This window comes from Somniosus microcephalus, chromosome 22 (genome assembly GCF_052327205.1).
Source record: "Somniosus microcephalus isolate GS21.2 chromosome 22, FLI_Smic_1.0, whole genome shotgun sequence".
Taxonomy (NCBI): domain Eukaryota; kingdom Metazoa; phylum Chordata; class Chondrichthyes; order Squaliformes; family Somniosidae; genus Somniosus; species Somniosus microcephalus.
Window position 1 is genome coordinate 44,004,423 of NC_141008.1, and position 22,022 is coordinate 44,026,444.

General features: G+C 44.2%; 1 protein-coding gene across 1 annotated transcript in view; it reads left to right on the forward strand.

Annotated features, from left to right (window-relative positions):
- The window catches only part of p2rx5 (purinergic receptor P2X, ligand-gated ion channel, 5), a 138,303-nt gene extending 116,551 nt beyond the window's left edge, over positions 1–21,752 (forward strand). Inside the window, exons 9-10 of the mRNA XM_085965103.1 lie at positions 14,819–14,884; positions 21,666–21,752. Of these exons, the coding sequence (XP_085821229.1) occupies positions 14,819–14,884; positions 21,666–21,752 (153 nt within the window). The remainder of the gene's footprint in view (positions 1–14,818; positions 14,885–21,665) is intronic.
- Positions 21,753–22,022: the final 270 nt, after the last annotated feature.

The window sequence follows — 22,022 nt, forward strand, 5'->3', positions numbered from 1 at the left end:
TGTGAGCAATGTTCCTTCTAATTTTTATTTCTACTGGGCGGGCCACAAACTCCTCTGAGCGTGACTATTTTGTCCACGGGCAGTTTACATTTTACAACAACAACGACAACCACCGAAAGCAGATATACAACAATGCAAGTAAATATGATTGATATTTATTCAGCATGACTTACAGTTACATCATGTTGGAAATTTCTCCCATCTGTCTCAGTTTTCCAGTGATGGAAAATTTGGTCAAGGTTGACATCTCAGTTTGCTACGAGATAGGATTTTATCCTCATAAGGTGGTCCAGATGGGTAAATTCCAGCATTTGCGAGATTTGGTTTTGATCTGATTCGTTGACATGAAGCCATGCTCGCAATCAGCACTGGAGGCTTGAAAGGTGCCAAATATATCAAGCAACGCAGCCAGGTCTGTAAACTGCTCTTCTTTCAGGGCGTAAGTTACCATGTCGACAAATGTACTGATAGCACCTGCTTTCAGTTTTTCTGCAACGATAAATTTATAGTCTGTGTACTGCTTACAGATGCATTTGGTTATTGATTCATCAGTTTGCACTGGTAGAGTTAAGACTGCTTGATACTTGTGAACGAGTTTGCTTGTGTTTTCTGTGCCGTAATCAAATTTGGCAGAAACCAGTGTTTCGATATCGAATGCAGACCACTCTTGCAGCTCATTCTCCAGAAATCGAGCATCTAAATGTCACATAGTTTTGTAATGAAACAGAGAGTACCTGTTGTATCGACGGTATTGGCAAGAGATGCCATTTCTTGTTTCACTTTCTCGCTCCAGTGAGTTTTTCTCCAAGGTACTGGGCGTGCATTTTTTCAATTTTGGCCTTTACATAGTAATAGGCTTCAATGACACTGAGACTACTTCTTTGAAAAATATGGCGCAGTTCAGACAATTCCCCCAAAACATCATCTAGCACAGTCAGTGCAATATAATATTGCGGATTTGTAAGCTTTTTGAGACATTACTTTGCTTTGGGATCATTGTTATCATTGGCTTCCACCTTACAGTACATTGTAATTTCTCAGAAGGGCCCTTACAGCAAATTTACGCACACTTCATTGAAAGGCCTGAATTATAATGCATCAACTTCCAAAACGCTGGCTGTCTCCTCAAACTTAGCTTTCTTAACAGATGATCTGCTAAATATGGCATATACAGTTTGTACGTGCGTTCCCACTTCTTTCATCATTGGTACATCTTTCCATTGGTACATCTTTCCAAGCATCAGCGATTCCTAGATCTTCTCTATGGGCAACACAGTGTTGTTCTAGTAAGTGTGGCCCACACTCTCTAAGCTGGGCAGCTACACTGATGGGCCAAATGGCCTCCTTCTTTGCCATTATGACTCTATGGGGGAGAAATTCAGTTTCGCCCCATTTGGGGCGCGATTATCGGCCTGGCGCAAAGTTTTGCGCCTGGTGCTAATTATCGCCTCCGACTGCAAACTTGGCTTTTATCGCCCCTGGAGGTGATTGGAGCGCTACATACCTGTCTTAAGGCGCAAAGGCCGAGGAGCAAGGCACTACTTCAGAGCCCTGGTGAAGCTCATGTGATGTCAGTCAGCAATGGAACACAGACACACTGGCGCCGGTCAGTTCTTAAAGGGGCAGGTCGATCTTGCTCTCCATCCACACCCTGCTCATTGCAGCCTTGAATCTCGGCCTGGAGAGACCTGTACATCAAATCTGTTGGAAAGAACAATGGAGAGACCCAGGGAAAGAGCTCAGAATGCAGCCCCCATAGTCTCTTCTAAATCAATGTAAGGAAGATCAAGTCAGAAAGAACCTGCAAAGTGCTGCTCAGTACCCAGAACTCCTCAACACAGCTTTGAATATCTCCTGCAGTCTCTCTCTCTCTCACGAGGAATGCGTGGTGCAAAAATTTCGCCAACAAAAGAAGGCAGGAAGCGGTCACCTTTTAATAGTGCTCCCCCAGACCCTTCCCGACTGCAAAACGCTCCCCTCAACCTGTCGTTGCTAGCGGCAGGCGGTAAGACAGGGGGCGCCACTCAATATCCGGTCCGGGGCGTTGCACTCTCGACTGATGTCACGATCTGCCGGCGCAGGAGATCGTGGCGGTAGTGTTTAGCGCCGCGGCAAAATGTCTAGTTAATTTCGTGAGCGGCGCAAACATCGCTGCGCCCGGGCGCTAGTTGCTTTGCGCCCCATTAGCACCCTCTTAAGGCGCTAACGGGAGGCACAAACAACTGAATTTTTCCCCCTATATGACCGTTATGCCTACCTACCTAGCATGACAGATGCGCCATCTGAAGTCAGCATCATCAATCTCTGTAGATCCAGATTGTGATCCATGTAGAATTTCTTGATAGCATCTGTAATGCTCTGAGCATTACATGCACTTAACTGGATAATGCCAGCAAACACAGCCTTGTGGCTGACATCGTTCTGCTCTCGAAACTTGACATACAGAATTAACACTTTATGCACAATAATGTTGGTGCTTTCATTGACTATCAGCTTATGAACTTGGGAATTGCGTACAGCTTCCATGACCTCATTTTGCATTACAGCATTAATAGACTGTACAAATTCAAAGGCTTCTCCAGCTGGTAGGAACATTAACATATCTTGCTACGTGGTCGTTAATTTTCTGCATCAACAACATGGATGCGCTTATTTTTATAGCAAGGAACACATTGTCAATCAGAATTTTTATTTTGTCCGGAGTTGCTCGCTGGCGTTGCCCCATTTTAATGCGCTTCTGTCGGTTTTCAGCAGACTCTACAAATAAACACTGAATTCCAATGCCACGTTTCCAATCGTGTAAATTTTTAACTGCATCAATATGAGGTTTTTGAACTAAGTGGCGTTTCAGATAGTTCAGTTTCCATTCAGTCCATCTTTTATCACTTGTAAATTCTCCATTAACTTTGCCTCCTGAACAGAATTTACACACAACCCCGGCACTCACTGAATGCTGTAAAATGTCTCCCAGTTTCCAAACGCCCCGAGCAGAGACATTGGTTCTTTCGGTTTCCACAAGTTCCAAAAAACACTCCTCTTTAAATGCTGAAGAACATTTTTCTGAGACACTGTTGGTGCTTGGGCTCCTGCCTTTCGCTTGGACATGGTACCTACTTCGTCTAAAACGCTAACACAGCGAAACGCTCAACCTCATCTTTTTTAATGCTCCAATGTCGGCCTCGATCTCCTTCCTTCCCACTCCGATGTCGGCCTCGATCGCCTTCCTTCCCGCTCGATCTCGGCCTCGATCTCCTTCCTTCCCGCTCGATCTCGGCCTCGATCTCCTTCCTTCCCGCTCGATGTCGGCCTCGATCTCCTTTCTTCCCGCTCCGATGTCGGTCTCGATCTCCTTCCTTCCCACTCCGATGTCGGCCTCGATCTCCTTCCTTCCCGCTCCGATGTCGTATTCCCTCGTTATCGGCCTCACCCTTTGCTTCGCATGATACTGTTCCATTGGTATTGGATCGATTCGAATTTCAAATAACACTGCTATTGATCAATGTGCACAGCCTCTTCAGTGTACTGCGCGGGACATCTCGGATTGGTATGAGGCCGCGTGCGCGGAGCTTAGAGAGATCATTGCCCATGAGTAATACACTTTATTATTAAAAAGAAAGATTTGCATTTATATAGCACCTTTCATGACCTCAGGACATCCCAAAGTGCTTTACAGCCAATGAAATACTTTTGAAGTGTAGTCACTGTTGTAATGTAGGAAACGCGGCAGCCAATTTGCGCACAGCGAGCTCCCACTAACAGCAATGTGATAATGACCAGATCATCTGTTTTAGTGATGTTGGTTGAGGGATAAATATTGGCCAGGACATAGAAACATAGGAGCAGGAGTAGGCCATTCGGCCATTCAAGCCTGCTCCGCCATTCAATATGATCATGGCTGATCCTCTATCTCAAAACCATATTCCCACTCTCTCCCCATATCCCTTGATGCCTTTTGTGTCTAGACACTGGGGAGAACTCTCCTGCTCTTCTTCAAAATAGTGCCATGGGATCTTTTACATCCACCTGAGAGAGCGGATGCAGCCTCGATTTAACGTATCATCTGAAAGACGGCACCTCCGACAGTGCAGCACTCCCTCAGTACTGCCCCTCTGACAGTGCAGCACTTTCTCAGTACTGCACTGGAGTGTCAACCTAGATTTTTGTGCTCAAGTCTCTGGAGTAGGACTTGAACCCACAACCTGCTCACTCAGAAGTGAGAGTGCTACCCACTTTTTTTTAATATTATACTTTATTGAACATTAAGAACATTTACAACATCGTGATCATTACATTGTATGATACAATCAATTCCACCGCTCTACACAGCCATTCCGCCACCACATTTTAACATCAAAACCTGAAGTTTAATTTGTCACCTGTAACATATATTAATCGATTGTACTTTAAAAATTGGTTGTAAAATACCTCATAGAAATCTCGAGTATTACAGTTGTCAAATTGGACCAACTCTCCCCCTTTCTCCAGTACAAAGCTTGGAAAAGCAGGACGCATTTTACTTCCTTTGGAGATTTCTGCATTTATTTCTTCCATCCAATCCTGTGGCATTGCCCTTACAATCTTCTCATACATGATTCCTATTGCTTTTCCTTCTACCTCCTCATCCTCCTCCCACACCATGTCCCTCACTATCGCTTCCGGCAACCAACCTGGAATTACCTCGTCACAGATATAATCCCAGCTTTTATAAAAGCTTGATTAAATGAAACCTCTCCTTCGATGTTGACCCACCTGTTCAAAAATAAGGGCTGTTCTAAAAATTCCTCAGCCCCCTTGGGCATAAACTGCACACCCTTTAAAAATTGGGCCCAAGCCTCTACAACCCCCTTATAAAACCTAGGGAGAAGTTTAATCGATTTCAAAAACATATTATTGTATTCCATATACAATATCCCCTGCCCTCCTATCCCACTTCATTTTTAAAAATGCTCAAAACAACTCTTCCAAAAACTTGTATTTGACTTCTGAAGAAATCTCTTCACCCATTTGATTCTAAAGGATTTCTTCTTCAAATCAATATCTGGAAAATTGAGTCCTCCCTGATTTCTCCGTCCAATGATGGTATTGTGTGCCACCAAGGCTGGTTTCCCTTCCCATAAAAACCTCACACAAGCCTCTCGGATGGACTTTTCCGCCCACTCAGGAATATCCTCTACCGTCAATAAGTCCCATAGCTTAGATAGCAGGAGAGCAGACACCACTGTTGCTCTTCCTTGCACTTTCAACCACCTTCTTTCCCATCTTCCCAAAATCTTTTTAATTTTCATAACCTTCGGTTCCCAATTTAATCGATCCACTTCATCCCTGTCTTTCTTGCACCCCATATGCACCCCCAGAACTTCTAAAACCTCCACCACCTTAAAGGGACATTCCCCCAACCATTCCCCCCTACCCCTCCCTGCAACCAGGCATTGGGACTTACTATAATTCACTCTGGCTCCTGAAGCTCTACAATATTCCTCTACTACATCCATAGCTTTCCTCACTGACTCCCCATTTCTCAATGTTAAGGTTGTGTCATCTGCATATTGGTGTATCACTGACACCAGCCCAGAACTGGGGACCACAATCCCAACTACACCTTGTTTCTTTCGCATCATGTAACCTAATGGTTCTGCTACCAATGTGTACAACAATGGGGACAGGGGACAACCCTGTCTCACTGATCTCTGTATCGGAAAATACTTGGATAAAAAACCATTACATTTAACACAGCTAAATATGTTTGAATAAAAAATCCTTATCCACTGAATGAAATTTACCTTGAAACCAAATGCTTCCAAAACCTTCAATAAAAACTCATGAGAGACCCTATCAAAGGCTTTCTCTTGATCTATCTTTAATACATAAGCCTCCCTCCCACTCTCTTCCATGAGCTCTATCGCATCTCGGATTGAGACCACAGAGTCTGCGATGTCCCGGCCTATGACTCCATAGGACTGAGAGGGCCAAACTATCTCCGGTAACACCTCCTTCAAACGATTTGCCATAACCCTCGCCAAGATCTTATAATCCACATTTAATAATGAGATGGGCCTCCAATTCTTCAGATCCTGTCTATCCCCTTTATTTTTATATAAGCTAAGCTTATGATACCTCTCCTCATAGATGGGGCCAGGCTTCCCTCAATTTTAATTTCCTTAAAAACTTCTAAGAGCAATGGACTTAAAATCTCGAAAAATTCTTTATAAAATTCTGCACTTAGTCCATCGGACCCTGGGCTTTCCCCCCCCTTCATTCCACTTATTGCTACTTTTATTTCCGCTAATCCTACTTCTTTGTCACACATGCTTTCCTCATCCTCCTTTAAACCCTCTTCAATAAAAGCAGTAACCTTCTCCATCGCCAAATTGGAAATGTCTTCTTTTGTATATAACTCTTGATAAAAGCTGCTAGCCGCTTCTAAAGTCTCCCCACTTTCATGAATGATCTTCTCCCCAACCTTCAACTCTTCAGTTAACGATAATCTCTGTCGCAGCTTCTCTTGCTCTAGAAAATATCTAGTGCATCTTTCGCTCTCCAATGCATATCTAGCCTTTGCATGGAGAATGGCCCCCTTGCATTTTTCAGCTTGCAATAATTCCCACTCTTCCTTTAGCACCCGGAACTTAGTCTCCGCTCCCTTATCCCCTCCGTCAACTGCTTTACAGACATCCGTAAACCTTTTGTTTATATTCTCTTCTCGATGCCGGTTAGCTGCCACCCTCTTTTTCCCATAACGTACCGAAAAAACTTTTACCTCATATTTGAAATTGTCCCACCAAACTCTTCTTTCTTTCAAGAACAAAGGTTCCTTCCGAGCATTCTTTATTATATTTATAATCCCTTCTTTATAAGCAATTTCTTTCAGGTATTGATTGTTTAAAATCCACACCCCTGAACCGATCTTAACTCTGTTGTTCCTAATTCTAAGAACCAAAGCCAAGTGATCACTAAAAAATACTTTTTTATAATAAATCTCCATCACCTCCGAACTTAACCCTTCCCACATTAACACAAAATCTATTCGGCTCTGTTTTAAAACATCACCCACCCAACCTGCTCTGGAGAACTCCCTTTTTATGGGGTTCCGGTCCCTCCATAAGTCTCTCAAATTTAAATTTGCCATCATTTTTACAATCATCCCTCTGGAGTTATCATCCTTAAAGGTCATCTGGGCTGAAATGTCCATCTGAGATAAAAATACATTAAAATCCCCCACTATACAAGGATTTTTCACCTCTGCCGCTTCAGTGAATAACCCCCGAAAAAACTCGCGATGCTTACAATGGTCGTTCGGTGCATAGATATTAAAGAGATCGCAATTAAATCCCTCCATTTTTACCCTTAGCCATAAAAATCTCCCCTCAGTGTCCTTGTCCACCAAGGCAACGTTCTCTTTTATGGACGAGCTCACCAAAACAGCCGCCCCTCTACGGTTATTGTTTGCACAACTTGCAAACACCTCTCCCTTCCAAACCTGCACTTACCTACCGCGCCGGCCGTTGAGCTGTGGGCCCGCGTGGGATTCCAATCCTGGGCCTCCTCCAACTGCCGGCGCGCAGTGTTTGCGTATCCCAGGGGTGCAGTTAGTTCGATGCTTCCCCTGGGATCACGTGGGCCATGGGGAGCCAATTGGAGCAGGGAATGCTTCATTCATAAGTTTGACAGGAAGACCTGTCAAACCTATAAATACTATGGGCGAAAAGTTCGGTGGCGCCGCGTTTGGGGCGCCAAGCTCGCCTGGGCGCCGGAATTTGCGCTCCGGCCAGAGCCGCTTGCGCCCTCCCGATATTCAGTGGGAGCGCCCCAAGAGGGACTCGGGGCGCTGCTCGAGGCTCCCCGCGTCCCGCTTGGGGCGCTCAAACTGACTATCGCCGCACTACATGCCACAGCGCCACATGCTGTGGCACGGCGCGCTGCTGTACTGCAGGCCTTCCTCCCCTTCTTAAGGGGGAGGGGCCTGCACCAGCGCGATCACCGATCGCGAGTGCCAGCAAAAGAGCCCGACACCGAGGAGAAGTGCCCAGCTTTTGGGACACAGCCGGAAAAAATGGCCGCCCCGCACCTCCACCTTAATTTGCGCCACTACCGCCACAGGCAGGCCCTGTGAACCGGTCGCGATTTGCGACCGGCGTTACAGAGGCGGGTGCGACCAAATATCGCGATCGGGGCGCTGCGCACACCAATGACGTCATCGGTGGCGGCACAGCGCTACAAGCTAACGCCACCATTAGCGGCCCTGCTAAATATCGCGGGAGGCATGGCCAGTGGCGCTAAAGCCACTGAGTGCCCTCTTTGGGCGCTAACTGGTGGCGCAGCCCACTGAATTTCTAGGCCTATAAGTCCAAAACATCACTAAATCTTCAAATAATTTTTTTTTTTAAATCACATTTTTAAAATAAACTATAAATTACATGAAATAACTATTTTAAACAATAATTTAAATTTTTGAAAAAATTAATTACATTTTCTAACGGGGCTAAAAATAAACTTACCTTTCTTTAAAGTATTTAAAAATAATAAACCTGTGGAAAAAATGTTTTAATTTTAATTAATTCACCACTTACCTTGTAAAAAGCAGGCCTTGCGACTGCTTTTTACATGTCTAACTTCTGGAGACTTACTCTCCCGGGAAAACCTGCAAAAAAAAACGTAAGTTCGATGCACACGCGCAGCCTCTCCTGCGCACGCGTTCGACTTCTGAACCCCTTCTTTCAGGGGAACGGAAGTGCCGGTATCCTGCGCATGCGCAGTGCACTTCCATTGGACTTACGGGTGAGTACCGCATGCCTACTCACCTGTGGAGACCCGAATTTCTGGGCCATTGTGAATAGCTGGGGTCTTAGGACCGATCCCTGCGGTACCCCACTAGTCACTGCCTGCCACTCGGAAAAAGACCCGTTTATTCCAACTCTTTGCTTCCTGTCTGCCAATTAGTTCTCTATCCAAGTCAGTACCTTGTCCCCAATCCCATGTGCCTTAAGTCTACACGCTAATCTCTTATGTGGGACCTTATCGAAAGCCTTCTGAAAGTCCAAATACACCACATCCACTGGTTCTCCCTTATCTATTCTACCAGTTACATCCTCAAAAGGGTATTCAGAGGCAATAGAGAGGGAGATAAAAAAGGAGGGGGTTCACAATATTGGTTAAAGAAAGAATTACAGATGTGAGGAGGGATGATATGTTAGAAGGATCATCAAATGAGGGCATATGGGTGGAACTGAAGAACAAAAAAAGGGACAATCACATTGCTGGAAGAGTACTATAGACCCTTAAACAGTCAGAGGGAGATAAAAGAGCAAATATGTCAGCAAATTTCTGAGAAGTGCAAAAACAATAGGGCAGTAACAGTAGGAGATTTCAACTACCCTAATATTAACTGGGATAGAATCATAGTAAAAGGTATAGAGGGCACAGAATTCTTAAAATGCATTCAGGAGAACTTTTTTAGCCAGCACGTAGCAAGCCCAACAAGAGAGGGGGCGGTTCTGAACTTAGTTTTTGGGAATTAAGCTGAGCAGGTGGAAGGGATATCAGTGGGAGAGCATTTTGGTGGTAGTGATCATAATTCAGTTAGATTTAACGTAGTTATAGAAAAGGACAAAGATAGATCAGGAGTAAAAGTTCTCAGTTGGGGAAAAGGCCAATTTTACTAAGCTGAGATGTGATTTAGCAAAAGTGGACTGGAAACAGCTACTTGAAGGTAAATCAGTGTCAGAGCAGTGGGAGGCATTCAAGGCGGAGATAGTGAGGGTTCAGAGCAAATATATTCCCACAAAGGAAAAGAGTGGGACTCCCAAATCTAGAGCCCCCTGGATGTCAAGGAGCATACAAGGTAGGATAAGGCAAAAAAGAGAAGCTTTTGTCAGATACCGAGAGCTGAATACTGCAGCAAGCCTAGGGGAGTAGAGAAAGTGCAGGGGTGAAATCAAAGAGAAAATTATGAAAACAAAGAGAGGGCATGAAAAAATATTGGGAAGTAAAATCAAGGAAAAACCAAAGATGTTTTATAAATACATAAAAAGCAAGAGAATAACTAAGGAAAGAGTAGGGCCTTTAAGAGACTAAGGGGGAGAAATTGAGTATAGCCCCGTTTGGGGCGCCAGCCTCGCCAGGGCGCTAAAAGTAGCGCCCCGGAAACATTCGCGCCCCCGCACCGGAAATTGAGTGGTTGCGCCCCAAAGGGAAGCGCGGTGCTACTGGAGGCGCCCCGCATCTCTCTTGGGGCGCTGCGAGTGAATATCGTGGCGTGGCGCTGCGGCACGTCGCGCTGCGGTATTGCAGGCCTTCCTCCCCTTCTTAAAGGGGAGGGGCCTTGTGCAGCGCGATCTGGGGCCCAGCTGGGCCCCCGAGGATCAGGAGTGCAGGCAAAAGAGCCCGGCACCAAAGAGAAGTGCCGGGCTCTTGGAGCGCAGCCGGCACTCCGCGGTGGGGGGGGTGGGGGTGGTGGTTCAGGAGGCCGGGGACGGGAGCGCAGGCAGGTGCTGGCAGGCGGCCAACAACAAAAATGGCCGCCCCGCACCTAGGCTTTAATTTGCGTCTCCCCAGCCGCAGGTAGGCCCCCCTGAACCCGTCGGACATAGCGTCCGGCGGTAAATCGGGGGCGCTGCCGAATATCGCGGTCGGGGCGTCAGCGGGATGCTGCGCACACTGATGACATCGGCAGCGGCGCAGCGCTAACGGTTAGCGCCACCACTAACGTCCCGCGGAATTTAGCGGGAGGCGTGGGCAGTGCCGTGCCCGGGCGCCAGTTGGCTTGCGACCCACTTAGCGTCCTCTTAAGGCGCTAACGGGTGGCACAACCTACTGAATTTCTCCCCCTAAAAAGGTAACCTGTGTGTTGAGACAGAAGATGGTTGTTAATGAATACTTTGCGTCTGTCTTCACAAAAGAGAAGGACGATGCAGACATTGTAGTTAAGGAGGAGGAGTGTGAAATACTAGATGAGTTAAACATAGTGAGAGAGGAAATATTAAGGGGTTTAGCACCTTTCAGAGTAGATAAATCGCCAGGCCCGGATGAAATGTCTCCCAGGCTGTTAAGAGAAGCATGGGAGGAAATAGCGGAGGCTCTGACCATCATTTTCCAATTCTCTCTGGCTACAGGTGTGGCGCCGGAGGACTGTTAACGTTGTACCATTGTTTAAAAAGGGAGAAAGGGATAGACCGAGTAATTACAGGCCAGTCAGCCTAACCTCAGTGGTGGGCAAATTATTGGAAAAAATTCTGAGGTAAATATTAGTCGTCATTTAGAAAGTCACGTATTAATCAAGGACAGTCCAAGATCCAAGGAGAGGACATATAAATTGGCCAGAAAAAGCAGTAAACCTGAGGATTGGGAGCAGTTTAGGATTCAACAAAGGAGGACAAAGGGATTAATTAAGAAAGGGAAAATAGAATATGAGAGTAAGCTTGCAGGGAACATAAAAACTGACTGTAAAAGCTTTTATAGATATGTGAAGAGAAAAAGATTGGTGAAGTCAAGCATAGGTCCCTTGCAGTCAGAATCAGGGGAATTTATAATGGGGAACAAAGAAATGGCCGACCAATTAAATACATATTTTGGTTCTGTCTTCACAAAGGAGGACACAAATAACCTCCCAGAGATGTCGGGGAACATAGGGTCTGATGAAAGGGAGGAACTGAAAGAAATCAGTATTTGTAGGGAAATGGTGTTAGGAAAATTGATGGGATTGAAGGCCGATAAATCCCCAGGGCCTGATAATCTACATCCTAGGGTACTTAAGGAAGTGGCCCTAGAAATAGTTGATGCTTTGCTGATCATCTTCCAGCATTCGATGGAATCTGGAACAGTTCCCATGGATTGGAGGGTAGCTAATGTTACCCCACTATTCAAAAAAGGTGGTAGAGAGAAAATGGGGAATTACAGACCGGTAAGCCTGACATTGGTAGTGGGGAAAATGCTAGAGTCCATTATAAAAGATGTAGTAGCAGAGCACTTGGAAAACAGTGACAGGATCGGACAAAGTCAACATGGATTTACAAAAGGTAAATCGTGCTTGACTAATCTACTGGAATTTTTTGAGGATGTAACTGGTAAAATAGATAAGGGAGAACCAGTGGATGTGGTGTATTTGGACTTTCAGAAGGCTTTTGATAAGGTCCCGCATAAGAGATTAGCATGTAAAGTTAAGGCACATGGGATTGGGGGCATGGTATTGACTTGGATAGAGAACTGGTTGGCAGACAGAAAGCAAAGAGTTGGAATAAATGGGTCGTTTTCCGAGTGGCAAGCAGTGACTAGTGGGGTACCGCAGGGATCGGTCCTTGGGCCCCAGCTATTCACAATATATATTAATGATCTAGACAAGGGAACTAGATGTAATATCTCCAAATTTGCAGATGACACAAAGCTGGGTGGGCGTGTGTGCTGTGAGGAAGATGCCGAGAAACTCCAGGATGATTTGGACAGGTTGGGTGATTGGGCAAAAGCATGGCAGATGCAATATAACGTGGATAAATGCGAGGTTATCCACTTTGGTGGCAAAAACAGGAAGGCAGATTATTATCTGAATGGCAATAGATTGGGAGAAGGGGAAGTGCAACGAGACCTGGGTGTCCTTGTGCACCAGTCGCTGAAGGTAAGCATGCAGGTGCAGCAGGCGGTTAAGAAGGCAAATGGCATGTTGGCCTTCGTAGCGAGAGGGTTTGAGTACAGGAACAAGGATGTCTTGCTGCCGTTGTACAGGGCCTTGGTGAGACCACATCTTGAGTATTGTGTGCAATTTTGGTCGCCTTATCTGAGGAAGGATGTTCTTGCCATGGAAGGAGTTCAGCGAAGATTCACCAGGCTGATACCTGGGATGGCAGGAATAACGCATGAGGAGAGATTGGGTCGATTGGGCTTGTACTCACTGGAGTTTAGAAGAATGAGAGGGGATCTCATTGAAACTTATAAAATTCTGACAGGACTGGACAGACTAGATGCAGGAAGGAGGAGGAATTTCTTCACCCAGACAATGGTGAACCTGTGGAATTCTCTACCACAGAAGGCAGTAGAGGCCAATACATTAAATATATTCAAGAGAGAGTTGGATATATTTCTTAAGGCTAAAGGGATCAAGGGGTATGGGGAGAAAGCAGGGACCGGGTACTGAATTTGGATGATCAGCCATGTTCGCATTGAATGGCGGAGCAGGCTCGAGGGGCCGAATGGCCTACTCCTGCTCCTATCTTCTATGTTTCTATGTCAGCATGGATTTGTTAAGGGAAGGTTGTGTCTGACTAACTTGATTGAATTGATGGAGGAGGTAACAAGGAGGGTCGATGAGGGTAGCACGTTTGATGCAGTCTACATAGATTTTAGCAAGGCTCTTGACAAGATCCCACATGGCAGACTAGTCAAAAAAGTAAAAGTCCATGGGATCCAAGAGAAAGTGGCAAGTTGGATCCAAAATTGGCTCAGTGGAAGGAAGCAAATAACAATGTTTTTGTGACTGGAAGGCTGTTTCCAGTGGGGTTCCGCTGGGCTCAGTACTAGGTCCCTTGCTTTTTAGGGTATATCTCAATAATTTAAACTTCAAACTTCAATGTAGGGAGATGATTAAGAAGTTTGCAGATGATACAAAAATTGGCTGTGTGGAAGTGAGGAAGAAAGCTGTAGACTGCAGGAACATATCAATTGGCTGGTCAGGTGGGCAGAAAAGTGGCAAATGGAATTCATTCTGGAGAAGTGTGAGGTAATGCATTTGGAGAGGGCTAACAAGGCAAGGGAATACACAATAAATGATAGGACACTGAGAAATGGAGAGGAACAGAGGGACCTTGGAGTGCATGTCCACAGATCCCTGAAGGTAGCAGGTCAGGTAGATGAGGTGGTTAAGAAGGCATATGGGATACTTGCCTTTATTAGCCAAAGTATAGAATATAAGAGCAGGGAGGTTATGCTTGAACTGTATAAAACACTAGTTAGGCCACAACTAGAGTACTGCATACAGTTCTGGTCACCACATTACAGGAAAGATGTGATTGCACTAGAGAGGGTACAGAGGAGATTTACGAGGATGTTGCCAGGACTGGAAAATTTTAGCTATGTGGAAGGATTGGATAAGCTGGGGTTGTTTTCTTTGGAACAGAGGAGGCTGAGAGGAGACCTAATTGAGGTGTATAAAATTATGAGGGGCCTAGATAGAGTGGATAGGAAGGACTTATTTCCCTTAGCAGAGAGGTCAATAACCCCAGGGGGCACAGATTTAAAGTAATTGATAGAAGGGTTAGAGGGGAACTGGAGAGAAATGTTTTCACCCAGAGGTTGGTGGGGGTCTGGACCTCACTGCTTGAAAGAGTGGTAGAGGCAGAAACCCTCATCACATTTAAAAAGTACTTGGATAGGCACGTGAAGTGTCGTAACCTACAGGGCTACGGACCAAGAGCTGGAAATTAGGATTAGGCGGGATAGCTCTTTGTCGGCCGGCACTGACACGATGGGCCAAATGGCCACCTTCTGTGCCGTAAACTTTTATGATAAACTCGGAAACTCTATGAGTAATACGCTTTATTACCTCACTGCCCGCGATAATAGTAATAAAGCACTTTATTATTTTTGCTTATATCAGGGATCTTGACTAGTGCAGGAATCTAGTGTGAACTTGGAATTAAAGGACGATCCTCCATCCGTCTGTTTTAGTGAAATCAACTTTCTAATCTGGATTTTAGAGAAAGAAAGTGGTATAGGAATGTGATATTATCATATTTTATATTAACACTTGGTTTACTGGAATTTTGATTAATCTGCTTTCTTCATTTATTAGATGTAAATTTTGTATTAGATTTAAATGTTGTCATATTTTTTGCAGGCTGGTAAATTTAACATCATACCGACTATGATAAATATCGGCTCTGGACTTGCACTGATGGGCGTGGTGAGTTTTATTACTATTAATATTTTCAGGAGTGAATCACATTCATCTGGGTCTGGAGGCTGGGAATTATTCTCAGTCTGAGGTGTCCCCCTGATATGTGCTCATTGAGGTGATGGGACACAGTGCTGCAGAATGAATGACGTTTTTTATTGGTTGTTTAGCAACATGGTTATGCAGTCCAAGACCAAGTATGGTGGACGTGTGCAATTTAGTACAGCGCTCTGTGATTATCGTACTGAAAGAGAAATTAATCCAGGCGGTTGGTCTTTTTAGGCACGTGTTTGACCTTTTTGGCTGCTTGGATTTTCATCCAAGTGCAATTTCCTGTTTTCTCTGCACCTCCTCCAATGTTTTATTCACCTTGAAAGATTGACTGAATCCTGCCAGGCTTTGAATCCAGGAGTTTCTGAGCCGTTCAGTTGATGCATCACAGTGATCCTATCCTTGAAACAGCACCTTTGCTGTCCCAGTGATCTTATGTTTTGGTGATCTTTCTGAATGAGATTGCTAAATTGGCAGCATTCCCACCTTGTGATCAGGCTGTTCCTGTATCCCTGTAGAAATCACAAAGCAAGATGAGGATACAATGAAATTACAATCTTCTAAATCGAAAGAAGCGCGCAGGTACTCCAAGTGTAGAAGGATGCACTTCATTAATTCACAGCTCCACAGTCTGACACTGAATATTGTTTGTTTTTGTTGTGCTGATGCTTTGCTACACCTCTGTTTCAGGCATACTAAAGTGCACTTCCCAGTGGAAGATTACCACTCATTTTTTATCACTTTGCTCTCAAAAATGGGCATATTTCAGAGGATTTTCAGGCCAGTGCCTTTCCCCATCCTAACTTGAGTTCTTTTTTCTTTTCCCAAACTAAACAAATTGAATTTTGAAAGTTTCTTAGAACTTAATTCTTAATTAGCATAATTAATCAGGCCTCCAGCTAACTCAGACGGTCTCCTTAACCACCCGGTGTTAAAAGGTATCGGAGCGGGAAAAGAGCTGCACGATTTTAACTCGCGTTTTGCCCAGTATCTGCTGGTCGGAAGGAATTAAAATAATCATTCTAAATCAACTTCATTTTTGGCCCTGCCCCCCAAACAAATGATAATATGATTTGTCTATTAGGACTGTGCTATCACTGCTGACCACCTCCAGGAATTTACCAGTAGGACAAAACCCACATCCCACCCCTGTTCTACCAATCTCCAAGTCCCCTAACCCAGTGTGGCCAAACTTCAGAATCACTCCCCAGTGTTACGTAAGCCCAGGATCACTCTCCAGTGCAGCTCTGCAACAGATGGTTTGGGTAAATGGAATCTTTTCTTCCTGGGTGCCGCCTTTCCTAAAAGAGCCGCCCTTCTTCCTGCATCCACTTTTACTTAGCCACCAAAAGTCAATCTTTGAAAAGGGTTACCCATAAGGGGCAAAAAAATGGTGCAGCTTTAAGTGTAGCCAGCAGCCCTTTAATAGCTCCTAGTGCCTGATATTGCAGCCCCAAACACTTGCGGTGCTCCCAATGCATCATGTACTAAATGCCGAGAACACCACAAAAATATTTAAATTAGTAGATTTTACATTATCAGCTGAGGTCAATTATATGAGAAAATTATTGGCTCCATAGTTATGATGAGAGACTTGGTAAAACCAAGCCATATTCACCAGAGCAGAGAAGGTTAAAAGGATCTAACAGAAGTTTTTATAGTGTTGAAGCAACTGGTTGATGAATTGGTAACAAGAGGGAATAATTAAGAGTTAGTACTGAAAATATAAAAGAGGGAGGATAGAAGAAAGTTTTCTATCATTAAAATATGGAATATGTTATCGCATGTGGCTATTGAAGTTGAGTCAATCACAACATCGAAGAGGGAATTAAACAAACACTTCAAAAAGAAATATTAAAGATTGTGGGAAAGAGCAAGAAAATAGGGATAGAGTCGATAACTGAGATGTGGAACCAGCACTGTCACAGGGATCATGGGATGAATGACCTTTCTTGTGGTGAAATTTCTATGGTTCCATATTTAGTTCTAGCAAAATTGATCTCTTGGCTCATTAATAGCCAGGTGTGTTGGAGGAGCCTTTATTGGTGGGAACTAATTCAACCTATAGGAGACTCCGTTTCATTGATCATTTGCAACACATCAGGGAGGGGGAAAGTTACCTGGACACTTTATTCCAGGAGGCAGTTCCACCCCTTAGGATAGGGTCTTCTGATTTGGTCAGTGGTCAGGGACAGGAGGATGTGACTGTGAGTGAGGCAGGTATGGGGACCCAGGAGGTGCTGGAGCCTCAGCCTTTGCAATTGTCCAACAGGTTTGAGGTTCTTGCGGCCTGTATGGATGAAAGCAGTGGCTGCAGGGTGGATGAGCAAACTGACCATGGCACCGTGGTGCAGGAAGCCATTGAAGTGGGGGGAGTTAATAGGAATGTAGTGGTAATAGGGGACAGCATAGTCAGGGGGATAGATACAGTTCTCTGCGGCCAAGAGCGAGAATCCAGACGGCTGTGTTGCCTGCCCAGTGCCAGGGTTCGGGACATCTGCTCTGGGCTGGAGAGGAACTTGCAGTGGGAGGGGGAGAAACCAGTGGTCACGATCCACGTAGGTACCAACGACATAGGTCGAACTAGGAAAGAGGTTCTGCTGAGAGAGTAGGAGCAGCTAGGGGCTAAATTAAAAAGCAGAACCTCAAGGGTAATAATGTTATTACCTGAGCCACGAGCAAATTGGCATAGGGTAAATAAAATTAGAGAGATGAATGCGTGGCTCAAAGACTGGTGTGGGAGAAATGGGTTTCGATTCCTGGGGCACTGGCACCAGTACTGGGGAAAGTGGGATCTGTATCGTTGGGACAGTCTTCACCTGAACCGTGCTGGGACCAGTGTTCTGGCAAGTCATATAACTAGGGCGGTAGAGAGGGCTTTAAACTAAATAGTGGGGGCAAGGGATCAAATTTGGGAAGATGTGGTAAATCAAAGAGTAGAGACAAGGCAAGAGAGAAAGGTATTAATATGGGAAATGATAAACAGACCGTGACAGGAAGGGATAGAGAGTACAAATCTAAGAGTAAATCAACAGATAAGGCTAGAGGTTACAAAAATAATAAAAGGACAAAACTAAAGGCTCTGCATCTGAATGCACGTAGCATTCGAAACAAAACAAATGAACTGATAGCGCAAATAGAAATAAATAAGTACGATCTGATAGCCATTACAGAAACATGGCTGCAGGATGACATAGATTGGGACCTGAATATTGAAGGGTACATGACATTTAGGAAGGACAGGAAGCTAGGAAAAGGTGGAGGGGTGGCTCTGTTAATTAATGATGGGATTAGCACAATAGAGAGGAGAGGGATGACCTAAGTTCAGGAAACCAGGATGTAGAAGCGGTTTGGGTAGAGATGAGAAATATAAAGGCAAGAAGTCACTTGTGGGAGTGGTGTACAGGCCCCCTAACAGTAACCACACAGTAGGATGGAGTATAAAGGAAGAAATAATGGGAGCTTGTCAGAAAGGTACGGCAATAATCATGGGGGATTTTAATCTACATATAGACTGGAAAAATCAGATGGGCAAAGGTAGCCTAGATGAGGAGTTCATAGAATGTTTTCGGGACAGTTTCTTAGAACAGCACGTTCTGGGGCCAACCAGAGAGCAGGCTATACTAGACCTGGTATTGTGCAACAAAATAGGATTAATTAATGACCTCATAGTGAAGGCGCCCCTAGGTAGCAGCGATCATAATATGATTGAATTTTACATTCAGTTTGAGGGAGACTTAAATAAGGGCAATTATGAGGGCATGAAAGCAGAGCTAGCTAAAGTGAGCTGGCAAATTAGGTTAAGGGATAGGTCAATAGAGTTGCAGTGGTAGACATTTAAGGGGCTATTTCAGAATACACAGAATATATACATTCCAACGAGAAAGAAAAATTCCAAGAGGAGGACCCACCATCCGTGGTTAACTAAAAAAGTTAAAGATAGTATCAAACTTAAACAAAAAGCATATAATTGCACAAAGATGGATGGCAGGTCAGAAGATTGAACAGAATATAAAAAAACAGCAAAAAATTACTAAAAGATTAATGAGAGAAAAATTAGAGTACGAGAGAAAGCTAGCTAGAAATATAAAAACAGGTAGTAAGAGTTTCTATAGATATTTAAAAAAGAAGAGTTAACAAAGTGAGCGTTGGTTGTATAAAAAGTGAGTCTGGGGAATTAATAATGGAAAATGAGATGGCAGTTGAATTGAACAGGTATTTTGCATCGGTCTTCACTATAGAGGATACAAGTAACATCCCAGAAATAGCTGTAAATCAGGAAATGGAAGGGAGGGAGAAACTCAAGAAAATTACAATCACCAGGGAAGTGGTACTGAGCAAATTGTTGGAGCTGCGGGCTGACAAGTCCCCAGGACCTGATGGACTTCATCCTAGGGTCTTAAAAGAAGTGGCTAGTGAGATAGTTGATGCCTTGGTTTTAATTTTCCAAAATTCCCTAGATTTGGGGAAGGTTCTATTAGATTGGAAAATAGCAAATGTAACTCCTTTATTCAAAAAGGGAGGGAGACAGAAAGCAGGAAACTACAGGCCAGTTAGCTTAATATCTGTCATAGGGAAGATGTTAGAAGCTATTGTTAAAGACGTTATAGCAGGGCACTTAGAAAAGTTCAAGGTAATCAGGCAGAGTCAACATGGTTTTGTGAAAGGGAATCGTGTTTAACTAATTTATTGGAGTTCTTTGAGGAAGTAACATGTGCTATGGTTAAAGGGGAACCGGTGGATGTACTGTACTTAGATTTCCAGAAGGCATTTGATAAGGTGCCACATCAAAGGTTATTGCGGAAAATAAAAGCTCATGGTGTAGGGGGTAACATATTGGCATGGATAGAAGATTGGCTAGCTAACAGGAAACAGAGAGTCGGCATAAATGGGTCATTTTCTGGTTGGCAAGATGTAACGAGTGGTGTGCCACAGGGATCAGTACTAGGGCCTCAACTTTTTACAATTTATATAAATGACTTGGATGAAGGGACCGAAGGTATGGTTGCTAAATTTGATGATGACACAAAGATAGGTAGAAAAGTAAATTGTGAAGAGGACATAAGGAGGCTACAAAGGGATATAGATAGGTTAAGTGAGTTGGCAAAGATCTGGCAAATGGAGTATAATGTGGGAAAATGAAATTGTCCATTTTGGCAGGAAGAATAAAAAAGAAGCATATTATCTAAATGGTGAGAGATTGTCAAGCTCTGAGATGCAGAGGGATCTGGGTGTCTTAGTGCATGAATCGCAAAAGGTTAGTATGCGGGTATAGCAAGTAATTAGGAAAGCTAATAGAATGTTATCGTTTATTGTGAGGGGAATTGAATACAAAAGTAGGGAGGTTATGCTTCAGTTATACAGGGCATTGGTGAGACCACATCTGGAGTACTGTGTGGTATTAGTCTCCTTATTTATGGAAGGATATAAATGCGTTGGAATCAGTTCAGAGAATGTTTACTAGACCAATACCTGGAATGGGCGGGTTGTCTTATGAGGAAAGGTTGGACAGGCTAGACTTGTATCCGCTGGAGTTTAGAAGAGTAAGAGGTGACTTGATTGAAACATATAAGATCCTGAGGGGTCTTGACAGGGTGGATGTGGAGAGGATGTTTCCTCTTGTGGGAGAATCTAGTGCTACGGGTCACTGTTTAAAAATATGGTGTCGCCCATTTACGACAGAGATGAGGAGAAATTTTTTCTCACAGAGGGTCGTGAGTCTTTGGAACTCTCTTCCTCAGAGGGCGGTGGAAGCAGAGTCTTTGAATATTTTTAAGGCAGAGGTAGATAGATTCTTGGTAAGCAAGGGGGTGAAAGGTTATCGGGGGTAGGTGGGAATGTGGAGTAATCAGATCAGCCATGATCTTATTGAATGGCGGAGCAGGCTCGAGGGGCTGAGTGACCTACTCCTGCTCCTAATTTGTATGTAAGTATATAACCCAGGTTCATTGTCCTTTTATAAATATTGGCCCGTAATTTGCAGTCAGCGGTGAAGCAAAGGCATTCGCCGGCGGCCCTGAAGTAAGCTTCCCACAAAGATCTCGGTGGCGAGAAGTTTGGCTTTTCCGACATGCCGTTGAAATCAGCATAGTTCAGTGGGAATCCCACAGCTTGTGATATCAACAAGCTGTCTAAGCAACCAATCACATTGCCGAATTCTCACACAGGGAACCAGGAAATAGAAAGCACTAATAATCAATCTTTTTTTTTTTAATTTGCAGAGAGCGAAATAAAGATTGGGACATACACATTGGGTTAAGATAGAAGCTGAAATATCATGAACAAACTTTTTAAAAAATAACAAAAATGTTTTAATTAATTTTAATATCTAATCATTTTTAACTTAATGGAGAAATTTGACATTTCACCAATATAAAATAAGTGTTTCAGGGCCATAACGGTTGTTTATCAGTAGTTATTACTCAGACCACTGTTAAAAATCTAGTTACACCTTATTTGAATGGGTCTAACTTTTTACGGGGTTTCTAACAGCGGTATTTGTTCAGAAAAGGGGAAGTTTTCGTCAGATCAGTGATTTCACTGATTGCTGGCTCTGGGGTGGGGGGAGTTGGGGGGCGGGGGATGCGGGCGGGGATCTACAGCGCGGCCTGTTGAGCAACTTCAGGATTGCCGCGTCAGTTTCAAACGCTGCCAGTTCGCCGTCATCAGGACCGCAAGTTCCGGGCCATTATAAATATACATGTGTATTGTTAGAAATGCCTTTGTTTTGCATTTACAGGGTGCATTTATCTGTGACCTGATTTTGCTGTATTTGATTAAAAAAAGCACATTTTACAGAGGGAAGAAGTATGAAGAAGTCAGGTGAGGAGAAGCTACAAAGTATTACATCGAATTTACAGCACAGGAACAGGCCATTTGGCCCAACTGGTCCGTGCCGGTGTTTAAGCTACACATGAGCCTCCTCCCACCCCTCTTCATCTAACCCTATCAACATATCCTTCTATTCCTTTCTCCCTCAATGGTTTATCTAGCTTCCCCTTAAATGCATCTGTGCTATTTACCTCAACCACTCCCTGTGGTAGCGAGTTCCACTTTCTAACCACTCTCTGGGTAAATAAATTTCTCCTGCAATCCC